Here is a 25,399-nt window from a genome sequence, read left to right on the forward strand (position 1 = left end):
AGGATCAGGGACTTCTTTCCACTCATTTCTTGCTGGTAGGACAGTCTATTGACTCAGGAACTTGGGGACATGCAGGTGGCATCTTTGATGGTCACAGGAGGCCAGAAAGTTTCCTTGGAGGAGGGAACTGACTTGGTAGATTCTATATGAGTGAAAGCATTGAGCCCTTTCAGTTCCAAAATGAGGTGAATCCCCACTTTCACTTTGGGAACAGTAAAATGTTTGTGTAGAAACCCTGAAACCTTTCTTTTCCTGGATCAGAAACAAATCACTCCTTGGGGAGAGGAGCTGGGCCAGGTCAGTGTGGAGGTTTGCTAACCATTGTAGAGACATTGGTAGATATCAGAATAAAAAGATGAGGAGGTGGTAGAGTGCGAAATTCTAGCTCATAGCCCTTGTACACCACATCCCTCACCCATGCATCTGATAGTCTTTGGTCCAGGTGATTGCAAAGACTACTTTTGAAAATGGTGGCATCCTCTCATTGTACATAGACGCTTGTGGTGCTCAAAGCTCCTATCATGCCATCCATTGTATACAATTACGTTGTTAGCTGCAACTGGTCAAGGCAGTCACATGATACAGACAGGACCAATCACAGCCCATCTGTATCATGTGGTCAGCTTTGCCAAATCACAGCTAATCACAACAAAAGACTGAAAGAATCAGTTTAATTCAGTAACATTGATTGCAAATATCAATGAAATACAATGGTATTAGCAATTATGTGTTTAAAAAAAAAGTCCTGATCACTTGCCCAGAGTAGTTCAATATTACTATACTATGTAACATTGTATTGCTTTGGTCATAGTGTGCTGAAAAAATAAATAGTAAAAAAAAGAAAATATGTAATAAAAAATATAAGAAATAATAGAAACAATTGAAAAAAAAATACAAACTCAATTATTATTATTATTTTCACCACAAAAATGTAGCAGAATACATTTTGACCTAAACTTATGAAGAAATGTTATTTATTTGCAAAATTTTATAACAGAAACTAAAAAAAAGGTGTGTTTTTTTTTTTCAAAAGTTTCAGGTGTTTTTTGTTTTATTTAGAAAAAAAGTAAGACTCAGTGATGATTAAATACCACCAAAAGAAAGCTCTATTTGTGTGAAAAAAATTATGAAAATTTCATATTGGTAGTGTTGCATGACTGCGCAATTGTCATTCAAAGTGCGACAGCGCTGAAAGCTGGCCTGGTAAGGAAGGGGGTATAAGTGCCCGGTATTGAAGTGGTTAAAAAACAAATCAAAAGCGAGGCAAAAAAGCATATGTGTTTTTACGGTGGATCATTGTGAAAGTGCCCTTAGAGGGATACATGCACTAGGCAGTGTACATGCGCCCAGGCTCTCTAGAAACAAAAAGGTGGAGAAATTCTCCCACTTACAAAAAGACTGGTCTGGAGAGCATCCTATGGCTAACAGACACTTTTCATCCCTCCAGTTGGCATAATCCAAGGCAGTACCCAAGCCGCAGTTTGGAGATCACTGGTCCCATCCCATGTCCTCCTGCAACAGTTGCTTTAGGCCACCACTCTGATGTGTACCTTTTCTTCTCTGCAGCGCCCTCTAATGGAGACCAGGAGCAGTAGTTGCAAGAAGAGAGGACGTATCACAGAGCTTCCAAGTTGGGAGGGGGTTGTGTCTGATGGCTGGGTATCTACAGGTACTCTTTAACACGGGTTTTGGGGACAAGCTAGAATAAACACAAAGTACAGTTGTCCAGTTTTCTGTGCATGTGCCCATTAATGCATGTCATTTATGTGCCTTGTAGTGTGTTGTCATCCCTTCTACATTGCACTCCACACACTTATGTAGTATAAAGCAACATGCCCTCCACCACACTACAATGCACAGATTGCAAGTGCATTATTTGGTGTAAACCTAAGGCTTACGTGCCATAGATGTCTGTGTGTAATGAAATGAATGAGGCCTTAAACTGAACTCTCCTCCCATCCATCAGCATCCTCTTTGCACTGCAACACACCAGATTGGCTCTTTGTGCTCTGCTTCTTGACCCCCCGTAAGCTCTGCTGTATAGTGGACTGCAAGGGGTCATTACTGGATCAAATTTGGGTATTTACACTACTTGTAGCTCAGTAATCAACTGCATTTTATCAATGTGTGCCTTTAATATCTGCCTGATGTTAAAGAGGTTCTTAAGTCTGTTAACAATGAAAAAAAAATCAGCTACAAATACTGGAGCTGCTTTTTAACCATTTCAATACCGTGCAATTTTACACCTTCCTGCCCAGGCCAGTTTTCAGGTTTCAGCGCTCTCACACTTTGAATGACAATTGCGCGGTCATACAACATTGTACCCAAACTAAAATTTTATCATTTTCTTCACACAACTAGAGCTTTCTTTTGGTGGTATTTAATCACTGCCGGGGTTTTTATTTTTTGCTAAATTAACAAAAAAAGACCAAAAATGTTGAAAAAAAAACACGTTTTTCTTTGTTTCTGTTATAAAAGTTTGCAAATAAATAATTGTTCTTCATAAATTTAGGCCGAGATGTATTCTGCTACATGTCTTTGGTGAAAATAACCCAAATTAGGATGTATTTTTTAGTTTGTAGGAAAGTTATAGAGTTCACAAACTATGGTATAGATCTGAAAATTGATCAATCCTGAAGTACTGACAGCCAATCTAATTTCTTGAGGTCCAAGAATGTCAGAACAGTACAGATATCCCCCAAATGACCCCTTTTTGTAAAGTAGACAGTCCGACATACTTCATAAGAGGCATGGCGAGTTTTTGAAGTTGTATTTTTTTTGTCATAATTTTTCGGAAAATTAAAAAATGAAAATATTATTTTCACTATTTTTTTTTTTTAAATAGTGCAGTACAGCGTCATCATATAACTGGCATGGCGGTGAACAGGGACACTGACTGGTGACAGTATGAAAAAAAAAATATATATATTTTTTAATTTTTTTATTATTTTTAATTTTTTATTACATTTTTTTAAAGATTTTTTTTCATATTTTACTATGACCAAAGTAGTACAATGTTACCATAGTAACATTGTACTACTTTGGGGAAGTGATCAGTATTTTCTTTTTTTTTTTTTACACAATTTGCTTATAGCAAAGAATTACTTTGCTATAAGCAAGCATTTACCTGAATGACATCAATTCATTCAGGTTTTTTTTTTTTTTTTGTGCTTAGCTGTGATTTGACCACAGCTAATCACATGACATGTGCATGTGACCTGCTGTGACCATTCACAGCTAGACACTAGTATACAATGGATGGCATGAATGAAGCCATCCATTGTATACAACTGTCATGTGACCTGCTGTGATTGGTCACAGCAGGTCACATGGTACCGACAACGGTACTCAGATCTGTCATCGACCGTGTCCGAGATACACGGCCGGTGACAGATCACGCCGCTGCGCGGCTCTGCAACCGCGCATATGCGGGTGGACGCCAAATGGAGTACACCCTGGAAAGCTAATGCATTTTCGCAGCCGCCAACTGGCTATAGGCTGGGTGGGAAATGGTTAATAAAGGGACCATTTCCTGTCCAGGGATCCAGTCTTCACGGAGGCCGGTTCTTTGCTGGACTTCAGGTCCCTGGAGCCACCATCTTGGATGTGGAAAGCCAGATGTAGCACCCTGTGGCTTCACAGCCAGCTTCCCACTGTGCATGTGTGAGACACCCGGTGCTTTGCGAATGGACCAACAGCCTCCCGGGATCTGTAACCTATCCAAGGAGGTTGCAAAGAGAGGGGAAGCGGAACAGTGTTTTGGTAACCAGTCATGGGCCATAATGAAATGAAATGGTTTTGAATTTAAAATTTATATTTTCAATAGCATAGTGAACATTTTCCTCCTGCAGCCACTGAATGCTGGTGGGAGGAAAAGAAGCTGGATTTCAGCAGTTGCAAGAGGAAAATGGAGAGGATTGGTTCAGGTATATGCCGCCCCTCCTGTCCAAATGTAAAACAAAACCATGACAGGGAGGCCGCACGGGCCCCCTGGAGCATGGGACGGGGTCATCATTGTGACCCGATGCTACAGCAGTGGTTGGAGGGGTTTGATATAAACATGTCTCAACTATGGGATTTTACCCACCCCCAACTGCAAATGTAAACAATCCCTTACTGTCCTGAGCGCCCTATAAAACTGCTTTCACACTGATCGGCTGCGATTTACCTGCGGGTTACTGCACTTTGCCATACACTTCTATTATATCTTGCGAGCATGGTTCACTTTCAGAAAGCGCACCAAACCTGCAGTATGTATTAGAAGTCTATGGCCCTAAGGAGCCTGGAAAGCATTATGCCAATGATCAGTGGATCAGGAGTGCAATGCCAGACTCCTGCAGCTTTCAGCCTGTACCTTCATAGGGCTGACTGATTACAAGTTGCAGGGCTTGTGAATGAACTACAAAGCTGCTCATCAGTGACCCCGCAGTCCATTTACAATCTGCAAACGCTGACGCTAGTTGTAGCTAGGATATTCACAGGAAACTTTGAATGAATGACACGGCTGTGTGGGTACAGCCCCGCACGGCCGAATTTTTTTTCAAATAGTGACAGCGGATGAGGGGAAAAGATCCCCACTCGTTGTCACAGGGAGGGGGGAGAGGCTGCAGCTGCTGCAATATGGTACAAGTTCCACCCATATTTAGTTCCAAAAGGTGAACTTATCCTTTAGGGCTAGTTCACAATAGATGCAGTTCATTAAAAAAAAAATTCTGCATCAAAAATGCAAGCACAGGGTTTTCCATGTATTCCAATGGCCCTTGTTCACACCAGTGCAGTCAGTTTCCGGGGCAGAAAAAAAAAAGTAGAACATGCTGCATTTTTTCTGCACAGAACCATATTGGAACATAGCAAACTGCACAGAAACTGCGTATGGTGCGAACTGTATGCAAAAACAAATCCAGAAAGCATCCCGAGTGCATTTTTGTAGTGTGAACTGGCCCTTAAGCTTTAAACAAGGCTCAGTGATTATGTAAAACTCAAACATCTGTATCTTGTAAAGATGCACAACACAACTTGTTTAGTATATATGGATTTATTTATTTTCCTTTTTTTTAATCACTGTATATATCAAAGGCCATACAGGTTTAGAAAAAAAAAAAAACACATTATAGACAGTTATTAATGACTAGGCAATGCAAATGTTTACAGAAGAAAACTCTGCATATTCAGATGAATATTCCTACACAGAACATTTGCTGTATCAGCATGCCTGTACTGTGAAAAGATTTCATTTTGAATAAAATACACCATTTACCAAGTAAAGACAAATGTATTCACTTGCTCTCTGCATCGGTAGCTGCAGGCTTGGTTTCTAGTAGAGAAACTGCAAAGCTGAATATAATCAGCATTTTATGGCAAACCACATTGTTGATACTGTTGAGATTTGGGATTGACAGGTCCTCTCTGCAGAAATGAACAACCTTGTGGAAAGAATCTGGCTGTAAATCTGTGTAGACACTGGCAAAATATGGATACCGAATATATATCTAGTAGCACCACTAGACTGATCCTACAGCTACCAAGTGACAAAGAAAAACAGCAGTTGTATGCATGCATGGCTTTTAGTTAAAGCTGCACTGCAGGTTTACTTTCCCTTCAGTTTGTTTGAGCCAAGCTGGCCAAAACACATTTCCTTTAGGTCCCAATCACATCTGGCGTTTTGCAATCTTGGGCAGAGTCGCTGCGATTCTGTCCGTGATTCCAAATCGCCCTGGAATAATGACAAAATGCACCAGGCCTGTTCAGGTACCATTTGTTTTCAGTGACATCTATATGTGGAAAGAATCTGGCTGTAAACCGGTCTAGACACTGGCAAAATATGGATATCGAATATATATCTAGTAGCACCACTAGACTGATCCTACAGCTACCAAGTGACAAAGAAAACACAGCAGTTGTATGCATACATGGCTTTTAGTTAAAGTCACACTGCAGGTTTACTTTCCCTTCAGTTTGTTTGAGCCAAGCTGGCCGAAACAAACATTTCCTTTAGGCCCCAATCACATTTGGCGTTTTGCAATCTTGGGCAGAGTCACTGCGATTCTGTCCGTGATCCCAAATCGCCCTGGAATATTGACAAAATGCACCAGGCCTGTTCAGGTGCCATTCATTTTCAGTGGCATCTATACGTGGTATGGGTTTGTGGCAGTTGTTTCGCTGCAAACTGCAGCACACTAAGCTTGTTGTCCAAAAGAAGCTTCTGTTCCTTTCTGGGCAACAAGTTTCATGTGTTGCGGTTTTCCACAAGATTTGTTGCATGGCAAAACCGCACCATGATTAGGTGGCATTGAAAATTAATGGCACCTGAATAGGCATGGTGGGTTTTGTCATTAATCGCAGTGCAATTTGGGATCACGGGCAGAATTGATGTTCTGACGTCACTTACTACATGCTTGTTCCAGGTCAGTGGCATAAAGCATGAAATAACGAGATCACCACGTCAGCCAGGCCTCATGTTCTGTCAGTACAAGTTACTTATAAATGGTTCCCAATATTGAAAGTTTCATCTGCTTGAATTCTGTCTTCCCTGGTTCCGCATTGCCCACACCAACATGCCAATTAAATTTATTTCATTTTCATTACACCCCCTATTTTAGGTCCAGTGATATCATTGGGTCTCTGTTTTTCTATATGCAATGCAGACAGACAATAGGTTGTAAGAGGGGGCTGTATATAGGTTCCTGAAAGTTTCCTGCTGCAGTACTCCCCTTAAGAGCCCTCAGCATTTATCAAAGTGTCTGGTCAGTCTGGAGGAGTGAGTTTTCGCATGCAGACTGTATTTGCATGCACACTGCCCTAGGTACAGGTGAAACTCCAAAAATTTGAATATCGTGCAAAAGTTCATTTATTTCAGTAATGCAACTTAAAAGGTGAAACTAATATATGAGATAGACTCATTACATGCAAAGCAAGATAGTTCAAGCCGTGATTTGTCATAATTGTGATGATTATGGCTTACAGCTCATGAAAACCCCAAATCCACAATCTCAGAAAATTAGAATATTACATGCAATCAATAAAACAAGGATTGTACATAGAACAATATCGGACCTCTGAAAAGTATAAGCATGCATATGTACTCAGTACTGGGTTTGGGCCCCTTTTGCAGCAATTACTGCCTCAATGCGGCGTGGCATGGAAGTTATCAGCCTGTGGCACTGCTGAGGTATTATGGAAGACCAGGATGCTTCAATAGCGGCCTTCAGCTCTTCTGCATTGTTCGGTCTCATATCTTTCTCTTGGTAATGCCCCATAGATTCTCTACGGGGTTCAGGTCAGGCGAGTTTGCTGGCCAATCAAGCACAGTAATCCCACGGTCATTGAACCAGGTTTTGGTGCTTTTGGCAGTGTGGGCAGGTGCCAAGTCCTGCTGGAAAATGAAGTCAGAATCCCCATAAAGCTCGTCTGCGGAAGGAAGCATGAAGTGCTCCAAAATCTCCTGGTAGACAGCTGCGTTGACCCTGGACTTAATGAAGCACAGTGGACCAATACCAGCAGATGACATGGCTCCCCAAATCAACACAGACTGTGGAAACTTCACACTGGATTTCAAGCATCTTGCAGTGTGTGCCTCTCCATTCTTCCTCCATACTCTGGGTCCTTGGTTTCCAAAAAAAATGCAAAAGTTGCTCTCATCAGAAAAGAGGACTTTGGACCACTGAGCAACAGACCAGGTCTGTTTTTCTTTAGCTCAGGTAAGACGCTTCTGACATTGTTTGTTGTTCAGAAGCGGCTTGACAAGAGGAACATGACATTTGAAGCCCATGTCCAGGATCCGTCTGTGTGTGGTGGCTCTTGATGCACTGACTCCAGCCTCAGTCCACTCCTTGTGAAAGTCCCCAACACTTTTGAATGGCCTTTCCCTGACAATCCTCTCCAGGCTGCGGTCATCCCTGCTGCTTGTGCACCTTTTTCTTCCACACTTTTCCCTTCCTCATAACATTCTATTAATGTGCTTTGATACAGCACTTTGGGAACATCCAACTTCTTTTGCAATTACCTTTTGAGGCTTTCCCTCCTTATGGAGGGTGTCAATGATGGTTTTCTGCACAACTGTCAGGTCAGCAGTCTTTCCCATGATTGCGATTCCTACTGAACCAGACTGACACCATTTAAAGGCTCAGGAACCCTTTGCAGGTGTTATGGCTTAATTAGCTGATTGGAGTGGGACACTTTGAGCCAAGAATATTGCACCTTTTCACAATATTCTAATTTTCTGAGATTGTGGATTTGGGGTTTTCATGAGCTGGAAGCCATAATCATTACAATTATGACAAATCATGGCTTGAACTATCTTGCTTTGCATGTAATGAGTCTATCTCATATATTAGTTTCACCTTTTAAGTTGCATTACTGAAATAAATGAACTTTTGCACGATATTCTAATTTTTCGAGTTTCACCTGTAATGTCCACATGTAATGCTGACCCTCTGAGATTAAAGGAACTAAAACCCGATGAAAGGACTAGATGTTGCTTGATACCCTCCAGGGAGGATATGGCTGGCACCAGCTTTTACTGCACACTGTGAGCAGCCTTGCGGTGATAATGGAGTAAACAGTCTCAGTACAGGTGTGGAGCCTGCACAACTGTGCAGGACTAAAGGGAAGGCTGGAGTCCAGCTTTAAAGCCATCTTTATTAGATTATTGCAGTCAGTTAATTAGTAATCAACCTTTAAACTTGCTATGTCACTGCATTTCATTAAAGCATTTTAAAGTGCACCTAAACCCTAGACCAAAATTATTATGTGTTGCAGCTTACTAGTCCTTAGATATGGCTGCATTAGTTTCTCTTTCTGACTTTTCACCTGCTTATCCTGCCTGTAACACACCTGCTATCCTGGGGTGACAACACTCACTGTACTCTCTCCATATAGGAATAGCATTGTCACCTTAGGAAAGGACTACAGAACACTTTACCCTTTCATCTTCTTCATAAAACGATGGGAGGCATTTTAAAGTCCACATATAAAATTGAGGACAAGAGAGCAGCACAGAAAGTTAAAAGCTCACAATATTTCTGTCAGGATCAACAGTTGTGTTTGAAATTCTCAAACAGATACAACAAGACTCTTAAAAGTATGTTTAACAGACCAGAAGTTCATTGTTTAAAAATGGGCGGCTCTGTTTACATAATGGCTACCATTACAGCAGGCTAGCCAGCGCGCACATAGCAGAAACATACGTTTTCTAGTGCATAGCTTATTAAATTTGAAAATAAGCAGTGACAGCACTGAAGTACAGTCTGGAGACCATATGGCCAGTTGTGTCTATGAGTTAAAGATCACCATTTTAGAAAAAATGAAAAATGTGAACAACCTACACCATCCCCTCCACTTACCTCTGTGGATGACGAGCTGTCAGTGTCCACAAAGCCAGTGTAGCGGCCTGAGGATCTGAAATCCCCTTCTTTCTGCAGGGCTTCCAGGACAAATCAGAGTTCTCTGATTGGTCAAAGAATTGCTCTGATCTGTCCTGGAAGTCCTGCAGAAAAAATATGGGAAGAAGAGCAGGGATTTCAAATCCTACATCACCCACAGAGTTAAACTACAGCAGGGATTTAGTTCACCTTTCAATTTTTTTTTTTTTTTGGAAAAGGTAAACGAACCCTTTAATGGATCCCCAATGAAATCATTAGCTGCACACCTATATCTGCAAAATGAAGACAGTTATCTTCAGATGTAAAGAATTTACTATACAGAAGTAGATGAAGGTGATTTATGCAGAATAAGTTTAAATTACCAGATTTGCCTGTTTTAGTTAGAGTGGACAACATGTCATCCAAACAGAAAGGGAAACAATATAATGAATACATATATTAACATGTGCAAATGTCATCTAAATACATACAATTTTGTCAGGTTTAAAAATACAATAAGCTATGCATGATATCCTATTTTGTTACTGCATTTATATCCAGTACTGTATGTACAAAACTTTATTATGATTATCTTTTATACTACCCATTTTTTGTATAGGTATTACATAACTCTCTAAACCTTTACAATAATTTACAACCTAAAAACATAAAAATTCCTGAAACATCCCTTCAAATACTGTAATAAAATGAAGAGTTTACATGGGGAGACATACCTGAAACATCTAATAAAAATGTAGCAAACATACCTATAAATGTCATGGATAGTATGATATTTAGTGCACAGAAACACTGTTAATACAATATGCATCATACCAATTGGCTAACTCAGGGATAGTTGGAAACAGTATGGCTTCCTGGTCAAACTCCTGAAAGCGAAAACGGGCAAAGTAATCAGATCATGCTGACACATACAGCAGGTTGTACACTAGCAAACAAACATAAAGCCATCCCCTCTAACCATTGTATGAGCAAGCAGTACATAGGGCCAAAACCAGAGGGGTGCGACCTGTGTTCCTTAATGGATCCAATGTAAAGTTTTTCAAGGTAATTACAAAAATCCTATTTTCTTTATCGTCCGCTGAGGGACACACAAATTCAGGGATTATGAAACAGTTGGGATGTCACAAATCAGTCTGAGGGGTGCAAAACGGCCACAGAGAGGTCCAACAGATGTGGGGATCATTGCAGGAGAAAACTGTCAATAAGGAAGAAATACTAGAAAACAAAAAGGCAAGTGAAAATAATGGCCTAAGCAGAGCTAAGGCAGCACACTAGAAAAAAGGCATGGCTTTTACAGGGGCTGGTCAAGTTTATGTAAAAAAAAAAAAAAAAAAAAAGTCTTCCTGCTCCACCCCCCTCCTAAGAATCAAAAAATGACATCCATCTGCCCATCCTCTCCTCCATTTATATATCCTTTTTCATACAAGCTATAGTACAGTTTCTATAAATGGATGAGGGGGATGGAAACCTTGGGCATAGTCAGCACTCTTGATGAGAAGGGACACATCACTTATATAGGAATGACCCATGTGCTTATTTCTTTTTTACTAAATTTAGGCTTTCATATATTTTTTTTTTCGTTTGTCAGTGTTCCAAACTCATGTTGGCGACAGTACAACCAACTCTTTCACAATCCTTGGAATACCTTTGTCCCTCAATGGACAGTTTAATAAATATTAAAGATTAGTAGACAGTTTCAACAGGCTTTTGTTTGCATCACAACGGCTTCTGTCTGTATACAAGTCTATGGGAATGCAAAAGCAGGTTAACTCCACTTGGAAGTCAAATGCACTGATCAGTGAATTCTGCATGATCCCAAAAGGGTCTAATGTCAAATGCAAGTGAAGTGCATCTGTAAACATGCTGCATTGTGCATGTCTATGGACACAAGCCTTAATATATACTTCTCCAGCAGATGACTTCTCTGATCTTCACTCTGTTTAGGAGCTACAGCCCCTGAACAATGTTCTGCATCCAGCACACTTCCGGGTGCACTGGGTCCTTGCCCCCAAAGTGCTGTGGTTCAAGTCCACCAGCCTTGAATACAGAGGGAACGAGGCATCCAACACTCTCAAAGGATTCTGCAGTGCCTATAGCTCTGCAACAGAATGAAGATTTCTGCTGAAAAGATGAGCGTTACACTTGCTTTATTGCAGGGCATTTTTTTTAAAGGGTCACTTCAAAAGGTTTTTAGGTGGTTGTAGACCAAATCTGCACAGGAGGGGAAATTGCAGTATCTATGGGCACCTTCACATGTGAGCAGAAATCTACATATGGACATGAGCAGCTAGCTCATCAACCAGGTTGGATTTTCCTGACCAGTCACCACTGTTGTCTAAAATTTAGGCTAACACTATCTTCTCAGTTTATAGACAGACAGCCACTTGCCCTCCAGAGGATTTACCTCCCTTCCTGAGCAGGCCATTTTTTGCGATACAGCACTGCATCACTTCAACTGAGAATTGCGCGGTCATACAACGCTGCACCCAAATTAAGTTTACACCCTTTTTTTTCCCCCAACAAATAGCACTTTCAGTGGTATGTGATCACCTCTACTTTTTATTTTTGTGTTATAAACAAAAAAAGACTGCCAATTTTGAGAAAAAACATTTTTGACTTTTTGCTATTAAACATGTCCAGTAAAAAAAAAAAATTTAAAAATCAAATTTCACTATAAATTTAGGTCAAAATGTATTCTACTACATGAAAATATAATCCCAATACGTGTAAAGTAATTGGTTTACGTGAAAGTTGTAGCGTTTACAAATGGTGGTATAGATAATGGGAATAGTTTCTTTTTTTTTTTTTTTTTTTTACTAGTAATGGCAGCGATCAGCGACTTATAGCGGAACTGCGGCAGGCATTCTGACACTGGGGGGGGGAACTGATTTGGTGTCACTGACACCAATACAGTGATCAGTGCTAATAAAAAGCACTGACACTGTACTAATGGCATTGGGCAGAAAGAGGTTAACATGTGGGGCGATCAAAGGGTTAACTGTGTGCTGTTTTACTACATGGGCGGTGTCTGTTTCACTGTAAGCACATCGCTTTGTATGGCTCTTCTATGCAAAGCAGTGTGCAGGAGCCGACGGGAGAGATTGGTGTTGTTTATACACAGGTCTCTCCCCCGGAGATACTTGGCTGCTGGCAGCGGCGGGTAGGGCACATGTGCACTCCTACCCAGAAATGCAATGCGCACCCCTGCCGCCCTGTAGCAGTATTTCTGCTCTAGGGCGGAGGGGAAGCGGTTAATAGAAGTACAGATTCATGCACTGGGTAAATATTTGTCCATCGGTTACATCTTGCATGCTGTCTAATATCTATGACCAGCTTTAAAACTCAATTTCACACAGTGGAAGTATGTCAGTTTTGGCAGATTCCACATAATGTAGAATAGATACAATGTTAGAGAGTCCAGCTGTATAAGTTACCTACATTAAGGCCTTTCTGAAGGGTTGTGGAGACACCAGTGCAGAATAACCTTGGCCTTGGGTTCCAGAGATATAAGAAGCTGTGGGCAATGAAGCACATCAGGGCCCACAGAAAATAATATATATCTCAGTAGAGATGGTTGTGTGAGACACAAACCACTTTACTATGAATGCTTTTTTTTTGCATACAATACCCAGTTTTTTGGTAAAATATAAAAGATGGTGTTGTGTCGAATAACAAACATGTCAAGCCTTGAAATTATGCCCCAAAAGTGTCCATATTTGACACTTTAAAAGCCTTTACAGGTTATCAGTTAAGGGATAACCATGAATTACTGTACTAGAATTATTGTTCTTACTCACGCGTGGCTCAGTTTATGTTTACATACATGTATGTCCTATGCAGATGTTTGCATTCTGGAGTGTACAGAGGCAATGAGGGTGCTTTTATGTTTTTGTTTAATTTTCCCATGATTATTTTTCATTTAATTGGCATCACAAGGGAGCAAAGACCCCAAATGTATCCCCTGCACCTAATAAAGCACAGATTGTTCTTGATTAGCAGCTTCTCTAGCTACAGTAGCTGGGGAATGACAGCACTGAATTTGGTTTATAAACGTACCATGGTAAAAAAAAAAAAAAATGTTTTTGCCCAATCATACATGCAGTCCGATGCTGCATCTGTCCCCCCACCGGCTCTAAGGGTGAGAACTCAGCGTTCACATGACCATGAGTTCTCACAGCCGCTCTGAGCAGACAGTGGGACTGTCAATCACCACTCTCTGCTCTGCGCCCCCCTGTGCTTACTGAAGCACTGGGCTGTGGAGGGGGAGGGAGTGGCTGGCTCAGGCTCTTAGCAGATCACCAAGAGGCTGAGCCAGGTGCCACTCAAGACTCGAGTGGATCCCGAATTTCAAGAGGTATCTTTCCCCAGCCTGGACCGGCTGAGTGACTTCAGCCGACAGCGGATTTCAGCCCGCTGTCAGCAGAAACCGGGTCAGAGTAGTGCAGAACGAACTGCACTAATGTGATTCACAGATGTAGTACAGCCAAAAATGCTTTGGCTGTGCTTCTGCTTTAACAAATGGCATTGCTGTACATAGGGATATCGTATGTTAGAGTTTCTCATATAATTTTCCATTCTTCTCTAATAGACTGGTGAACAGAGAACCCTGGTATTGGTAGACAGGCTGGGTTGTCCTGCACCAAGGACTAAATATATGTATGCTGGAGGAGAATATTGGATTTCAGCAAGAGTGGTTCCTTACATATAGATACCTGTGTTTACACCATCTTTACCTGGCTCCAGGATGCAATTTTCAGATATACATCATTCCTTTACAGACTATTCCTATACAACTGGGTATTCTTTAGTATACACAATTGTTTTAAAGGAGAAGTATAGCCAAAGCTTATTTTTAGCTATAATTCTCCTATGGATCACAGGAGTGCAGTTAGTTCTGCACTCCTGTGACCTGGTTTCAGCCAACAGTGGGCTGAAGCCCGCTCTTAACTGACATCACAGAGCTGGTCCAGGCTTTGTAAGGATCCTGACCATGGACTGGCACCTGGCTCAGCCTCTCAGTGCTCTGCTAAGGGCCTTAGTCAGCCCCTCCACAGCCCAGTGCTCCAGTGAGTGCTGAAGGGGCAGAGCAGAGCATAGAGTTGGAGACTGATAGTTATGGCTCTGTCCTCAGAGAGAAGGGGAAAACTGAGCAGTCAGTGGTGTTTAATCGCTCAGTTCTCTGTGTAGAGCAAGAGGGGAGAGATGTAGCATCGGATCAAAGCTGCATCCACCTAGGTGAGTATAATTTAGTTTTTTTTATAAAGTCCACACGTCTTTTTTTTAAAGGGACAATGAAGAAAAGTCGTTACTAGTCTTTAGTATGCCTATAAAATGGCTCCTGAAAGGTCACCATCTTGTAATAAATATAACAGACTGTATTTACAAAGCTGTAAATTATAATTCTAAACTGTGGCACTATTTTGACAGAAACAAGTAGTAACTAGGTGGTACTGCTGGAAATAGCAATCTAATTCTCACTTACACATTCTTTAATTCAGGTGCGTTTTCTTTAAGATGATTGATGTAATGCTTTATGACATACTATCACACCACACACCCCAGAATGCTTTATAATGGAAAAAATATTGGACAGGCCATCTTTTAAGAATCACACTGCAAAACAGTGCAAGGATGTGAACAGTGCATATTTATGACATCAGGGCTATGTGTACATTTGTTATACTGCATTGCAGCGTTACATATGAATGGGCCCTTAAACAGTACATCAACAGTCCTGTTTTCTGTTTGTCACCTTCTTAAAGGTGTTGGATTTTTAAAACTGTACAACTACCTAAAGTCTCCCTTTCATTGGGACAAGGAAACATTTTAGAGCCACAATTATTTAGAGTTAGTATAAAAATCTGTTCATAAATATACAGTAGGTGTGGATGTACAAACTAGACTGAATGCAGACAATAGGCTTTCCCGATGTCCTACAGGGAAGAAGAATGGCTTAGTTTAAAATGAACCTTTGTGTAGAGGACATATATTTATAAGGCTCCATGCACACTGGGTGTTTTAATAACACTGGTAACATTAGCTGTGTAAAGTCTTTTTGAGTATTTCAGCATTTTTGTATTTGCGTTTTGCCAAGTTTTTTCATGTTTGTGTTTTTTAGTTTTATTTGACCAAAATAAAAAAAAAATTTTTGGTGAAAAAAAAAAAACACGTCCAAAAACACTGGTTTGCTGCATTTTTCAGCTAAAAAAAACTCCTTGAGAAACCCACTAATCCTAGGGTTTTTTTCCAGCCAAAAAACGTTGATTACAGTCTATGTGTACAAGGACACATAGGATAACATGCTGGGGAGTTTACTGGCTGTAGAAAAAAACTGTCAAAAGCCAAAAACAGCCGCTGTAAAAACGTCCAGTGTGCATGAGGACTAAAAGGCATCAACCACAGAGCAGCTTGACAGCTGGAAAAAGCCAGAAGCCAAAGCAGCATATTTCATCTACACTATGATTTCATGTAAACCATCCAAAATCCTTACTCACACCCAAAGGAACAGACAAGGAAACGATCACAAATGTTCAGTTTTCAGCACAGGTCTAAGGGAATCAAAAGGAGAGGCTTATTTTTTCAGAAGCGGTGTGAACAGCTACTGTATATGTGACATTGAATGTATTGCCAAGTGATGTCTTGTGAAAGTCTTTAAGGGCCAACAATCAGCAATTCCAGATGGCTTACTTGGTACTATAATCCTTATAGGTTAAAAAAAAATAACTCCCTGTCCTCAATGTAAACATTTGCTTTGCAGGACAAATTCATACACCATACTTGGATGCCTACAGAACGAAGACAATTACATTACACACTGATTTTTCTGTGTAAGCTGCAAAGAAAAAGCTACAGTGAGAGTAGTGTACAGATAGAGGTCCTTAGCATGAATAAATGTATTTAATGGAACACTATAACCAAGAAATAAAAATTAGCACAAAGTTTGCCTAATATCATGCTAACATGAAAATTAAAATTCCCAAGATCATGCTAAGGTGCACTTACGGTTTCTTATTTTCAGTGTGTTACAGCAGTACCTGTAACATCTAGGTCTAACATGGGAAATACACTGCCATGTTGTTGCCCTGAGCCTATACAATCCCCTACTGCAGCCATAAATAAAATGCAAACACAGATAAGGGTAGATTTACCAGAACTGGAGCACTCAATCTGGTGCAGCTGTTCATGGTAGCCAATCAGCTTCTAACTTCAGCTTGTTCAGTTAAGCTTTGGCAATAAAACCTGGAAGCTGATTGGTTTCTATGCAGAGCTGCACCATATTTTGCACTCTCCAGTTTTCGTAAATAACTCCTATTGTGTCATTTCCACATTTTGGAGTCATACCTCTGGGCTTAAGGGTGCTCTTTAACATGGGTAAATGCAACAAGCACAATAATTTGAAAACCTTGCACTTCAGATACTAAATTCTTAAATTTAAATATATTTAACCAGCATTCTGAAGTTTGCCTGTGGCAGCAATATGTAGTACACAACATGAAAATGCAAAATTTTCAGGATCTCTAGCACTTAAAATGCTAGATGACTTACATAATAGCTAAGTGTTAAATCTACGGGAGCTACATTTAAAAACTATAAGCCCCCTACTTTTACTTTTTGCACTTCTACCAGTACAAAAAAAAAATATTTGTTTTTCTTAGCTTGTGGGGAGCATTAATACTGAGAGGTACTGCACAGCTTTACAACATAGAGGTTGGCTTGCCCTGTGTGGCCTGCACAAGGAACATGTGACTCTGGTACACACTACAAAGGAAGACGAGGGCTGTTGAAGAGAAAATTCGAAGACAAGTATTTTGGGACTAATGGCAATTGTTCTAAAACAACCTGCAATTTTCTTCTTCAGTTACTAATGTGTATTTCAATACCAACAAACCTGATCTTGTTAACAGCTATCCCAAGTGCTTTCCTACATATTGTATAACAAGCTCTGTATACCAGTGCAACATATAAAAAGAGGACTATTTCAAGATCTTAAAAAAGGCACATTTTTGTTCAACCACGAAGATTCCAACTTCCTTCAAATAAGGCATCATTCAAAATGGCCTTCTGAAAAATAGCACAGCCGGTATCTATACTTCATACAAAGTTTATTTTGTTCAAAATGGAGTTTGCATTATTCGTGACGGTGAAGGCGGAGAGGTGGAGGAATTGTTCATTTTTGGTGAATTGGAGATTTGAAGTTCTTCAAGTTTCCTGACATAATCGTCACGTATTGCCAGCAGCTCCATGTAGCGTTGTTCTACAGGGTTTGGCTGCTGTCGATTGAGAGACAAAAACAGGAAGAAATCAATCAAGCTAAAGGGAAGATAAAATGCCTCATACTATGCATTCAACATTATTAGTATCTAACAAGCTCCCGAGTGCCTGAACCTACCATTTTTTAGCCTTCTTTAGAATTTTGGGAATTCAATCAACCATGTTCCTGTTTGTTGCCCTCTTCCTTTGAGGCCATCCCACATTCAAAAGAAATCTCTTGTGTTGACCGTGCTTATATACTTTTGAGTCAGAGACCTGGAACATGCATATAGATATAGAGGACTATACTTTTGTCTAACGATCTTAAACTGTATACTTGTTTCAGGTCAAAGACATCAAGCACTCAAGCCAGGAAGTCAGAATGACAGGCCCCTCCTCTATGTATACTCCTGGAACCAGTCAAACCCCTCTTTAGTCTGTCTGTACACTATATTATACTGTATACTCTCCTCATTACACTGTACAGTACATTGGAAACTGCTCAGCTATCCACTATATACACTGTACTATAGGATGTGTGTACCCTATGGAGTCCCCGCTGTCAGAATACAATTGCACAGCAGGGAAGATTTCGGCATCCATATCACTTGTGTGGGTGCAGGGATTTGCAAGTTTTTTCTTGTTCAACCTGCTGGTTGAAAAACAAAAAAAACCTATGTGTATAACCAGCTTAGGAATGGCTCCTCACAGGATAAGTCAGAGACCCTCCGCTCAGAGGCGATAGCTTCTAAAGAGCAGAGAGAACAAGATTTAGGTCTCAAGGGGACATAGGAGCATGTACAGGTGGGAGAAATGTGAACTACACCCTGAACACAGTCCTTAACTAAGGAGTGAGAGGTCAAAGGTCTCCAAAACAGAATGGCAAAAGCCAAGATTTGTTCTTTGATGGTACTCCAAGCCAGATGCTGATCCAGACTGAAGAGAAGATAGATACGTACCATAAAGAACTTTCTAGGATGAACTAGCACCAAATGACAGACCTTCCAGGTGCTAAGGTAGACTTTACGAGATGTCGACTTCCCAACCTTCAAGAGCACAAGTATGACAGAATCCCTTAGGTTGGTGGATTCAACAGCTATGTCGTTATAGCCAACAACCAAGAAGCAGGATGGAAACCACCCAAGTCGGAAGGGCCGCTGAACATCTACTAGGATTCAGAGTATGTCTGAGTACTACGTCGTCCTGGGTCAGTTTGGTGCAGTTAGCATTGCCGGAATGTCCTCCATCTCTGCAGAGCAGACAAGACTGATCCTTGTGGGGCAGAAAGCATAGTTCAGGCTGAGCCGATACCATGGTATCACCAAAGCATGCATTGCAAAGGTCTGAAGGCCTGGCAACAAACCTGTCCAGTTTGTTGATGACTCTGGATGCCAGCAGTTCCATGTCTGGTGTCCTCCACATGTAGCAAAAGACTTGAAACACCATTCCCCTGGATCCACACATTGCTGGCTGATGATGTCCGCATCCCAAATCTCCATGTCTGGATGTGGACTGTGGACAGGGCCAGAATGTCAAGTTCTGCCTCAGAGAAGATTAATTCCATATTCTGCTTCCTTGATTGATGCTGGCTGCTGGATTTTGTCTGGCATCTGTGCAATAGAGAAGCTCAACATTGAAAGGCCAATCAAATTGTCCTGAGTTCTATAATGCTGAAAGGAAGGCAAGTTTCCATCAACAAACGACTGCCATACACTGAGAAAGTGTCCAGGACTGCTTCCCAGCCAAACAGGCTGGCATCTGTTATGAAAACCTTTCAAGTCTGTGACGGAAAAGTCTTCCTTAACTCTAGTGCTGGACTGAAAAGCCACCAGGCTAGAAATAGCCTGGCTTCTGGGCCAGAGCATTGGGTAGTCTAAGGACTGAGTCAGTGTCCCATGCTGCCAGAACGTTGAGCTAAAACAGTCTGGAATGAAAGTGGTCTTATGGTACGGTCTTGAAGGAGGCAACCCTTAGACCCAAGTCTTTTATGTTAACAAAAAATAAGTGCCCAGGCATGAGAGCAAAGGGTCAGAAGCTTTTCCCACGGCTGGAATATCTAGAAGTGTTTTTCAGGCCCAAGTACCCCAATCTCAGATAGGTCCCGGGACAACTTACTCAGATTGAGGATCCAACCAAAGCTCTGCAGAGTCTGCACTGTCTGTTAGATGTCTCTAACAGTGGAGATCATCCAGGTACCCCACAACATGGATTCCCCGTGCGAGGAGCAGAGTCAAGATCAGGGAAAGCACCTTGATGAAAACCCAGGGAGGCATGGACAGGCCAAAGAGAAGAGCGAAGAATTGGTAATGTTGGTTATCCACAGCAATGTAAAGATAGCAATGATGAAACCGAAAGATGCGTATGTGCAAAGTAAGCATCCCAGATGTCTATTGAGGCCAGAAAATCCCCAAGAGGGAGGGACCAATCTGGCAATTTCAATGCAGACATTTTGAGCCTGTAAGAACAAGCTGAGCGTCATCAAATCCAAAATGGGCTGATCTCTTTTCTTTTGAGAACTGTACGTTAGAATAAGAACCTTGAAAACGATTTTCTGTTGGTACAGGGGTAGGACCCCTTTTGACTAAAGCTACTGGACTTCAGGAAGCAGATCTAGCAGTTGTGACTGGGTAAGGAGACATATTTGACAACATGAAGTGGGAAGGAGGCGAAGTTTAAAAATCCACTTTTTAGGCCCTGTAAATGACACTGAATTCAAGCGTCTGAGATTTTCTGGGGCCAGAAGAATGACAGTGTCCCCCCAGTTATAAAAGTGTGGGTGGCCCATCACTGAAAAGAAGCCATGGAACCAGTCTTGGCTTGTTCGGAGGGCCATGTTCTCTTACAAAAATATGTTCCAGTCTTAGACTTGGCATTGGAAGTCTGGAAGGGATGAAAGGAACTATTCCTAACCTCGGGAGTAGAATAACTACTAGTAGAAATGCAAGTCTTCTTTTTGTGGGGGAGGAGAGTACTCTTACAACTTTAATCTCCTTGATGTAATTATCCAAGGAGGGACCAAACAGACATTCACCTTCAAAGGGTAATCAGTCAAGTTTCCTAGGAGCTCAGCTGACCAGCATTTAAGCCAAAGTGGCCCAAGCATGGGGCAGGAAAGAAGATTCATCCTGGAGATATAACGTAGTGTACCCACCAAGCATTTACAAAAGCACAAGGTTGTAGGTAAAAGGTGCAACTGACTGTAGCCAGATGCATCCATAGAGATGACACTAGGGTTTAGGGCCATGTGCTTAGTCTAGACAGCACTTTTCTGGCAGACTGCCATAGATGCAAGCAAAGGTTGCATGGCGTGGCCTACCAATATAAGGAGAGCTCTAGAGAGGGCATCTAACTTCTTGTCTATCAGATCTATAAACATGCAGGCTGTTTAAAGGGCTTCTGCCCTGTACTCACCATAGCAGATCTAGTAGGCAGGAGTGACAGGGCATATACTCCATCCTCACCTCGCCCTTCACAATGTGCAAATCTTCACAGAGGTCTTGAGGGACAGGGCTCTGCCACAGGGAGACCACAGTCCGGGAACGGTAAAGTACCCTTCAGCTAACTCCACACATTGCACTGTGTGTCAAGGAGAGTGCCCAAAATAGGGTCTAGTGCATGGGCGCAAAATTACAGGACACTCCCCACATTTTACACCCATTGTGGAGCCTGTGTCCTGTACTATATCTAACCATTACCATTGTCACTTCACATTATAACTTTTCATTGTACCTGTTGTCTTATCCTTGTGTTCCACCTGATGTAGTAATTGACCCAGAGCTCCAGGTGGCGCATACTCGCTACAGGATACAGCACTCGATTCAACTCCTTTGTGTAGAATGGGTTGATGTACTTCGATTTCTCACTGTTTAACCAAGACCACAGAGACTGCGTTTTTTCTCTTAGTTTCTGAAATAAGACATGACATTTTAAAATCAGACAACACGGTGACAAAGATAAGCAATTGGTTAACACGGCTGCTAAAGGTATACTAACAAGTCAGTTTACCTCTTTTTCCCGCAAAGACTCACAGTTATACAAGAAAGATCCAAATCTGCAACTGTATAGATGATCCAGGATTGTAATCAAAAAGTGTTCATTGAACTCAAACGCTGTTGGAAACTGGAGGAAGAAAAAAAGTTTTACAGCTGGGCTTAAAGCAACCCTAAGGCAATACTACATTTTTTTTAAACCAAGCCATAAAATTCTCATTTTCTGCTGCCCATGCTGCTGAACGTCAATGCGATCCTGGGAAATCTTCAAGTGAAGTCTGGTGTAAAACTGTAGACTTCCAGGTCTTAATTTCCTGGGTTGTTCTAACCTCTCACTTGTTCCTCCTACTGACCTCCATGTAAATACCCTTTCTGTGATGGGTGGAGACCAGCAGAAAGAACCAGCAAGAGTGCAGGAGTCCCAGGAGAGTGACAATCTCAAAAGTATAATTTTCCCACTGGACTGGCATGAGGTCTTCAAAAATCGAAGTGGCATTCGGCTGTGTGGGCAACTTTAATGATAAAACTGTCTTTTAAAGGTATAGCGATAGGGTCCTTTTACAGAAAATATGACTTGCAAGAAAAACGTCATTCATTTCTGAGCTCTTTCGGGAAATCATAGTTCCCTGGCTTTCACCCAATACACTTCTCTTCCAAAATCGCCTTACTCAAATGAGCTTCGGCTTGTATAGCGAAGTGTACTTTTGCAAAACTCTTCTAAATCTTTTAGGCAAACTACTAGCATCTTTGCTGCTACCTTTAAAAGAAAGCCTCAGGTCCAATATAAAGTTCTTAAAGGGTGTGCTGACTGTCACTTTGAAGAAGCAGCTAGCATGCTGTCAACAAGCCTCGTGTAGTTTGGATGTTTGCTAGCAGCTTGTTTAAAATGACAGCACTCCTGTTATGCTTTCTACTTAATATAACCAAATTGGAGATAGATTGTGTTAGAACAAAGCATCTTGAGCTCTGCCTTCGTAAATATTTGCTGTACACACTGGCGTTATACAAGCTGAAGTCCGTGTGAACAAAGACAACAGGAGCAGAGATCTAAGCACTAGTACTTGCTGTGTTAGGTTTGCACACACATATACTGGATACTGAGCAGAACTCAAGATCTGTACAGCAAGTTCCCCAGTTTACAACAGTGGCATGAAACAAACATTATAACTGAAAATAATCATACTAAGAGTCTTCAGGAAATGCCTCAGGAGGACAGGCCTCTTGAGGACCATGGACAAAACAGGTTCACAAGACCAGACCAGCTAGCTTACAAACAAAAGGCTCAAGCCTCACAATACCAACCCTTGGAATCAGGGTTGGAATATAACCATTATCTACCTGCCCAATCTTAAACAGAGCATAGGTCTAGGAGACATGTGGCCTGCCTCAAGTGAAGCATCCACAACTGTGCAGTGAAGGGCATGAACCTTAACCGAACAGCCAAAAGCGTTTGCCTGAGAAGGGTCAGAGCGGAGGAAGGGATCAGGAGAAAACTTCAGGAGACTGCAGACCAGCCATGGAAAAGGACTTAAAGGCACTGTAAACATTCCTACTTGCTCCTTGTTTTTCACCCACATGATATGCATGGATCATATATTTTCATGGCGTCATTGGCCATGACGGAAGATGGGGCTTCTAGTCATTTCATTCACAGATCCCTGTGAATGAATGATGTGGTTGTACAGGTGAAGCCCCACACACCTGTGCCGATTTTACATGTGATAGTTCTGGCAGGGGAGCAGTTTTATGGTGGAAGGGGAAGCATTTGACCCATGTTACACCCTAAATACAGTGCAGAAGGTGAAAAAAACACCACAAAGTCATGAAAGGTTGGTAAAAAAAAAAAATGGTTAGACTTGTTTCAGTAGATCAGGAGAAAAGATGTCCAACCTTTAAAGAACATCAGCATAAAACTGAGACATGCTGGGCTGAATAGGGGTTATGTGGGGGCAACCTTATAACTTTTCTGTTTGCGAGTGGCCCCACCTCCTGTAGGCAGCAGTAAAGCCAACGGTTTCTGAATTCCTGTGTCCCTTAATGGTGAATGGAAAAAATATTTTACTTGTTGCCTGGCATCACCTGCACAAGGAAACTCAGGGATGACTACTATAAAGAACTGGTACACATTAGCTGTATATTCAAAGCTTACCTGCTTTGACATCTGCCACACACAGTCAATGAACTGGAGGAAGATGGGAGACCTGTCAGCATCAGCATGGTTCTTATCACCATGTCCAATTCTCTGCAAAGGAACAAGATGACATCAGATTGATCTAACAGGTGGATAAATATTTTAGGAAGAAGCAAGGAAATAAGGAGCTGCCTTTAATTACACATTACATAAAATTATTTTACCAATTTTCAAGCTGCAGAAAAGCATCACCTTATCTCCCCATTTTTTTTTTTAGACTATTTGGTTATAAAGAGTAATGGTAAATCTGCCACAAACCTGGGCAGCACAACCAGACTAACGTTACCTTTAGTGAAAGCCAAATGCATAAATGTTAACATACAGAAATCTGAGGTTTCCTGAATTTTTAAACTTTTACTGAAGATTGGTCATATCTCTTCTCTCCTCTAAAGGGTCCATTAGGGTTCTTTCAAGTGAAGAGTGAATCAATTACTTAAGAATCTGTAAGTTATTTTTCTGAACAATCTTTACCAAATAATGCACCCATGGGGACATGGCTATATTTGCCAAAAGACAAATCTAGTCTGTGCTTAAAGAAGTTGTGTACTAAATGGCAACACCAAAATACATAATATAGGGCTTATACACATCAACCCACATGCCTAAATGCATGAACACTACTGTATGCTGTGAAGAAGCAGTGGTGAAGCGGGTGGTGCAATGTGTTGTTACACTGCATCACACTTAAACTTTTTGCGCACTGCAAAATGACACTTTAATCAAGATTTTGCACTCCAGCGCATTGCGACATGCGATGGTGACGTGCTACACTGTATAAAAATGGAAACATGCTTTTTTTTTTTTTAATGGGAACTACATGGTTTTTGTCTACCCAAAAACAGCACAGAATTACAAATATTATTTTGTTACCATGCAGTCTCACCGTTAAAAATAATTATGTGAAGAAAAAGAGCTTATTGATACACAGTAAGCTAAAAACCAAAATCCATCATGAAAAAAAAAAATAAGTGATCAAAAATCTTTTCTATGCTAGAAAAGTATGTCTAAAACTATCTTAACCAAAAAAAAAAATAAAAAAAAAATTAAAAACAGATCCAACTAGTAAGTAAAATAAAATAGATATAAATGGCCAAAAAATGACTGCCTTGGATTCTTTTATTCATAATAAATTATTAGTAATGAGGACAACGCACATTTTTGTGCAAGTCAAAAGCGTTATGGTGTGAACTAAGCAGTTTTTTTCTTTGTGACCTTGTGTGGATCTACTAGATCAATAGAGCTTGACAAATATGGTGTGAACGAGCTCTTAAGAGTCTTGCCCTGTTTCTAAAGTAAACAGCTGTCAAAAATGCATGTCAAAAAATGCATGCAAGTCTAGGAGGAGGATTTTATACAGATGTTATGGGAAGTTTCAAGGTTCTTTACAGTAACAGGTGACCATCATCTTTTTCTCTTAAAGTTATTTGTGCACAGCCTGCTAGCTATACATATACATCAGACAATATGTTGTCTTCAACACTTAGTGATTCTAACGGTTCAATTTAAAAAAACAAAACCAAAAAAACATTATACTCATCTGCTCTGTGAAATGGCTTTGCACAGAGCAGCTCCAATCCTTTTCCTTTTGG

The 25,399-nt window shown here is 41.0% G+C and overlaps 1 protein-coding gene across 2 annotated transcripts in view; it reads right to left on the bottom strand.

Annotated features, from left to right (window-relative positions):
• Window positions 1-9,669: 9,669 nt before the first annotated feature.
• Window positions 9,670-25,399, bottom strand: part of MTM1 (myotubularin 1) — a 113,580-nt gene continuing 97,850 nt past the window's right edge. The window contains exons 12-15 of one of the 2 annotated variants that reach the window (XM_089684946.1): window positions 23,769-23,861; window positions 21,636-21,749; window positions 21,360-21,536; window positions 9,670-17,647 (exon numbers count right to left, since the gene is read on the bottom strand). In XM_089684946.1, the coding sequence (XP_089541072.1) occupies window positions 17,492-17,647; window positions 21,360-21,536; window positions 21,636-21,749; window positions 23,769-23,861 (540 nt within the window). In that variant the 3' untranslated portion in view covers window positions 9,670-17,491. Of the gene's footprint in view, window positions 17,651-21,359; window positions 21,537-21,635; window positions 21,750-23,768; window positions 23,862-25,399 lie in introns of both variants that reach the window. The other variant, XM_089684945.1, reaches the window with a different exon arrangement.

This window comes from Staurois parvus, unplaced genomic scaffold (genome assembly GCF_062004578.1).
Source record: "Staurois parvus isolate SC_StPar_1 unplaced genomic scaffold, SC_StPar_1.0 ptg000361l, whole genome shotgun sequence".
NCBI classification, from domain to species: domain Eukaryota; kingdom Metazoa; phylum Chordata; class Amphibia; order Anura; family Ranidae; genus Staurois; species Staurois parvus.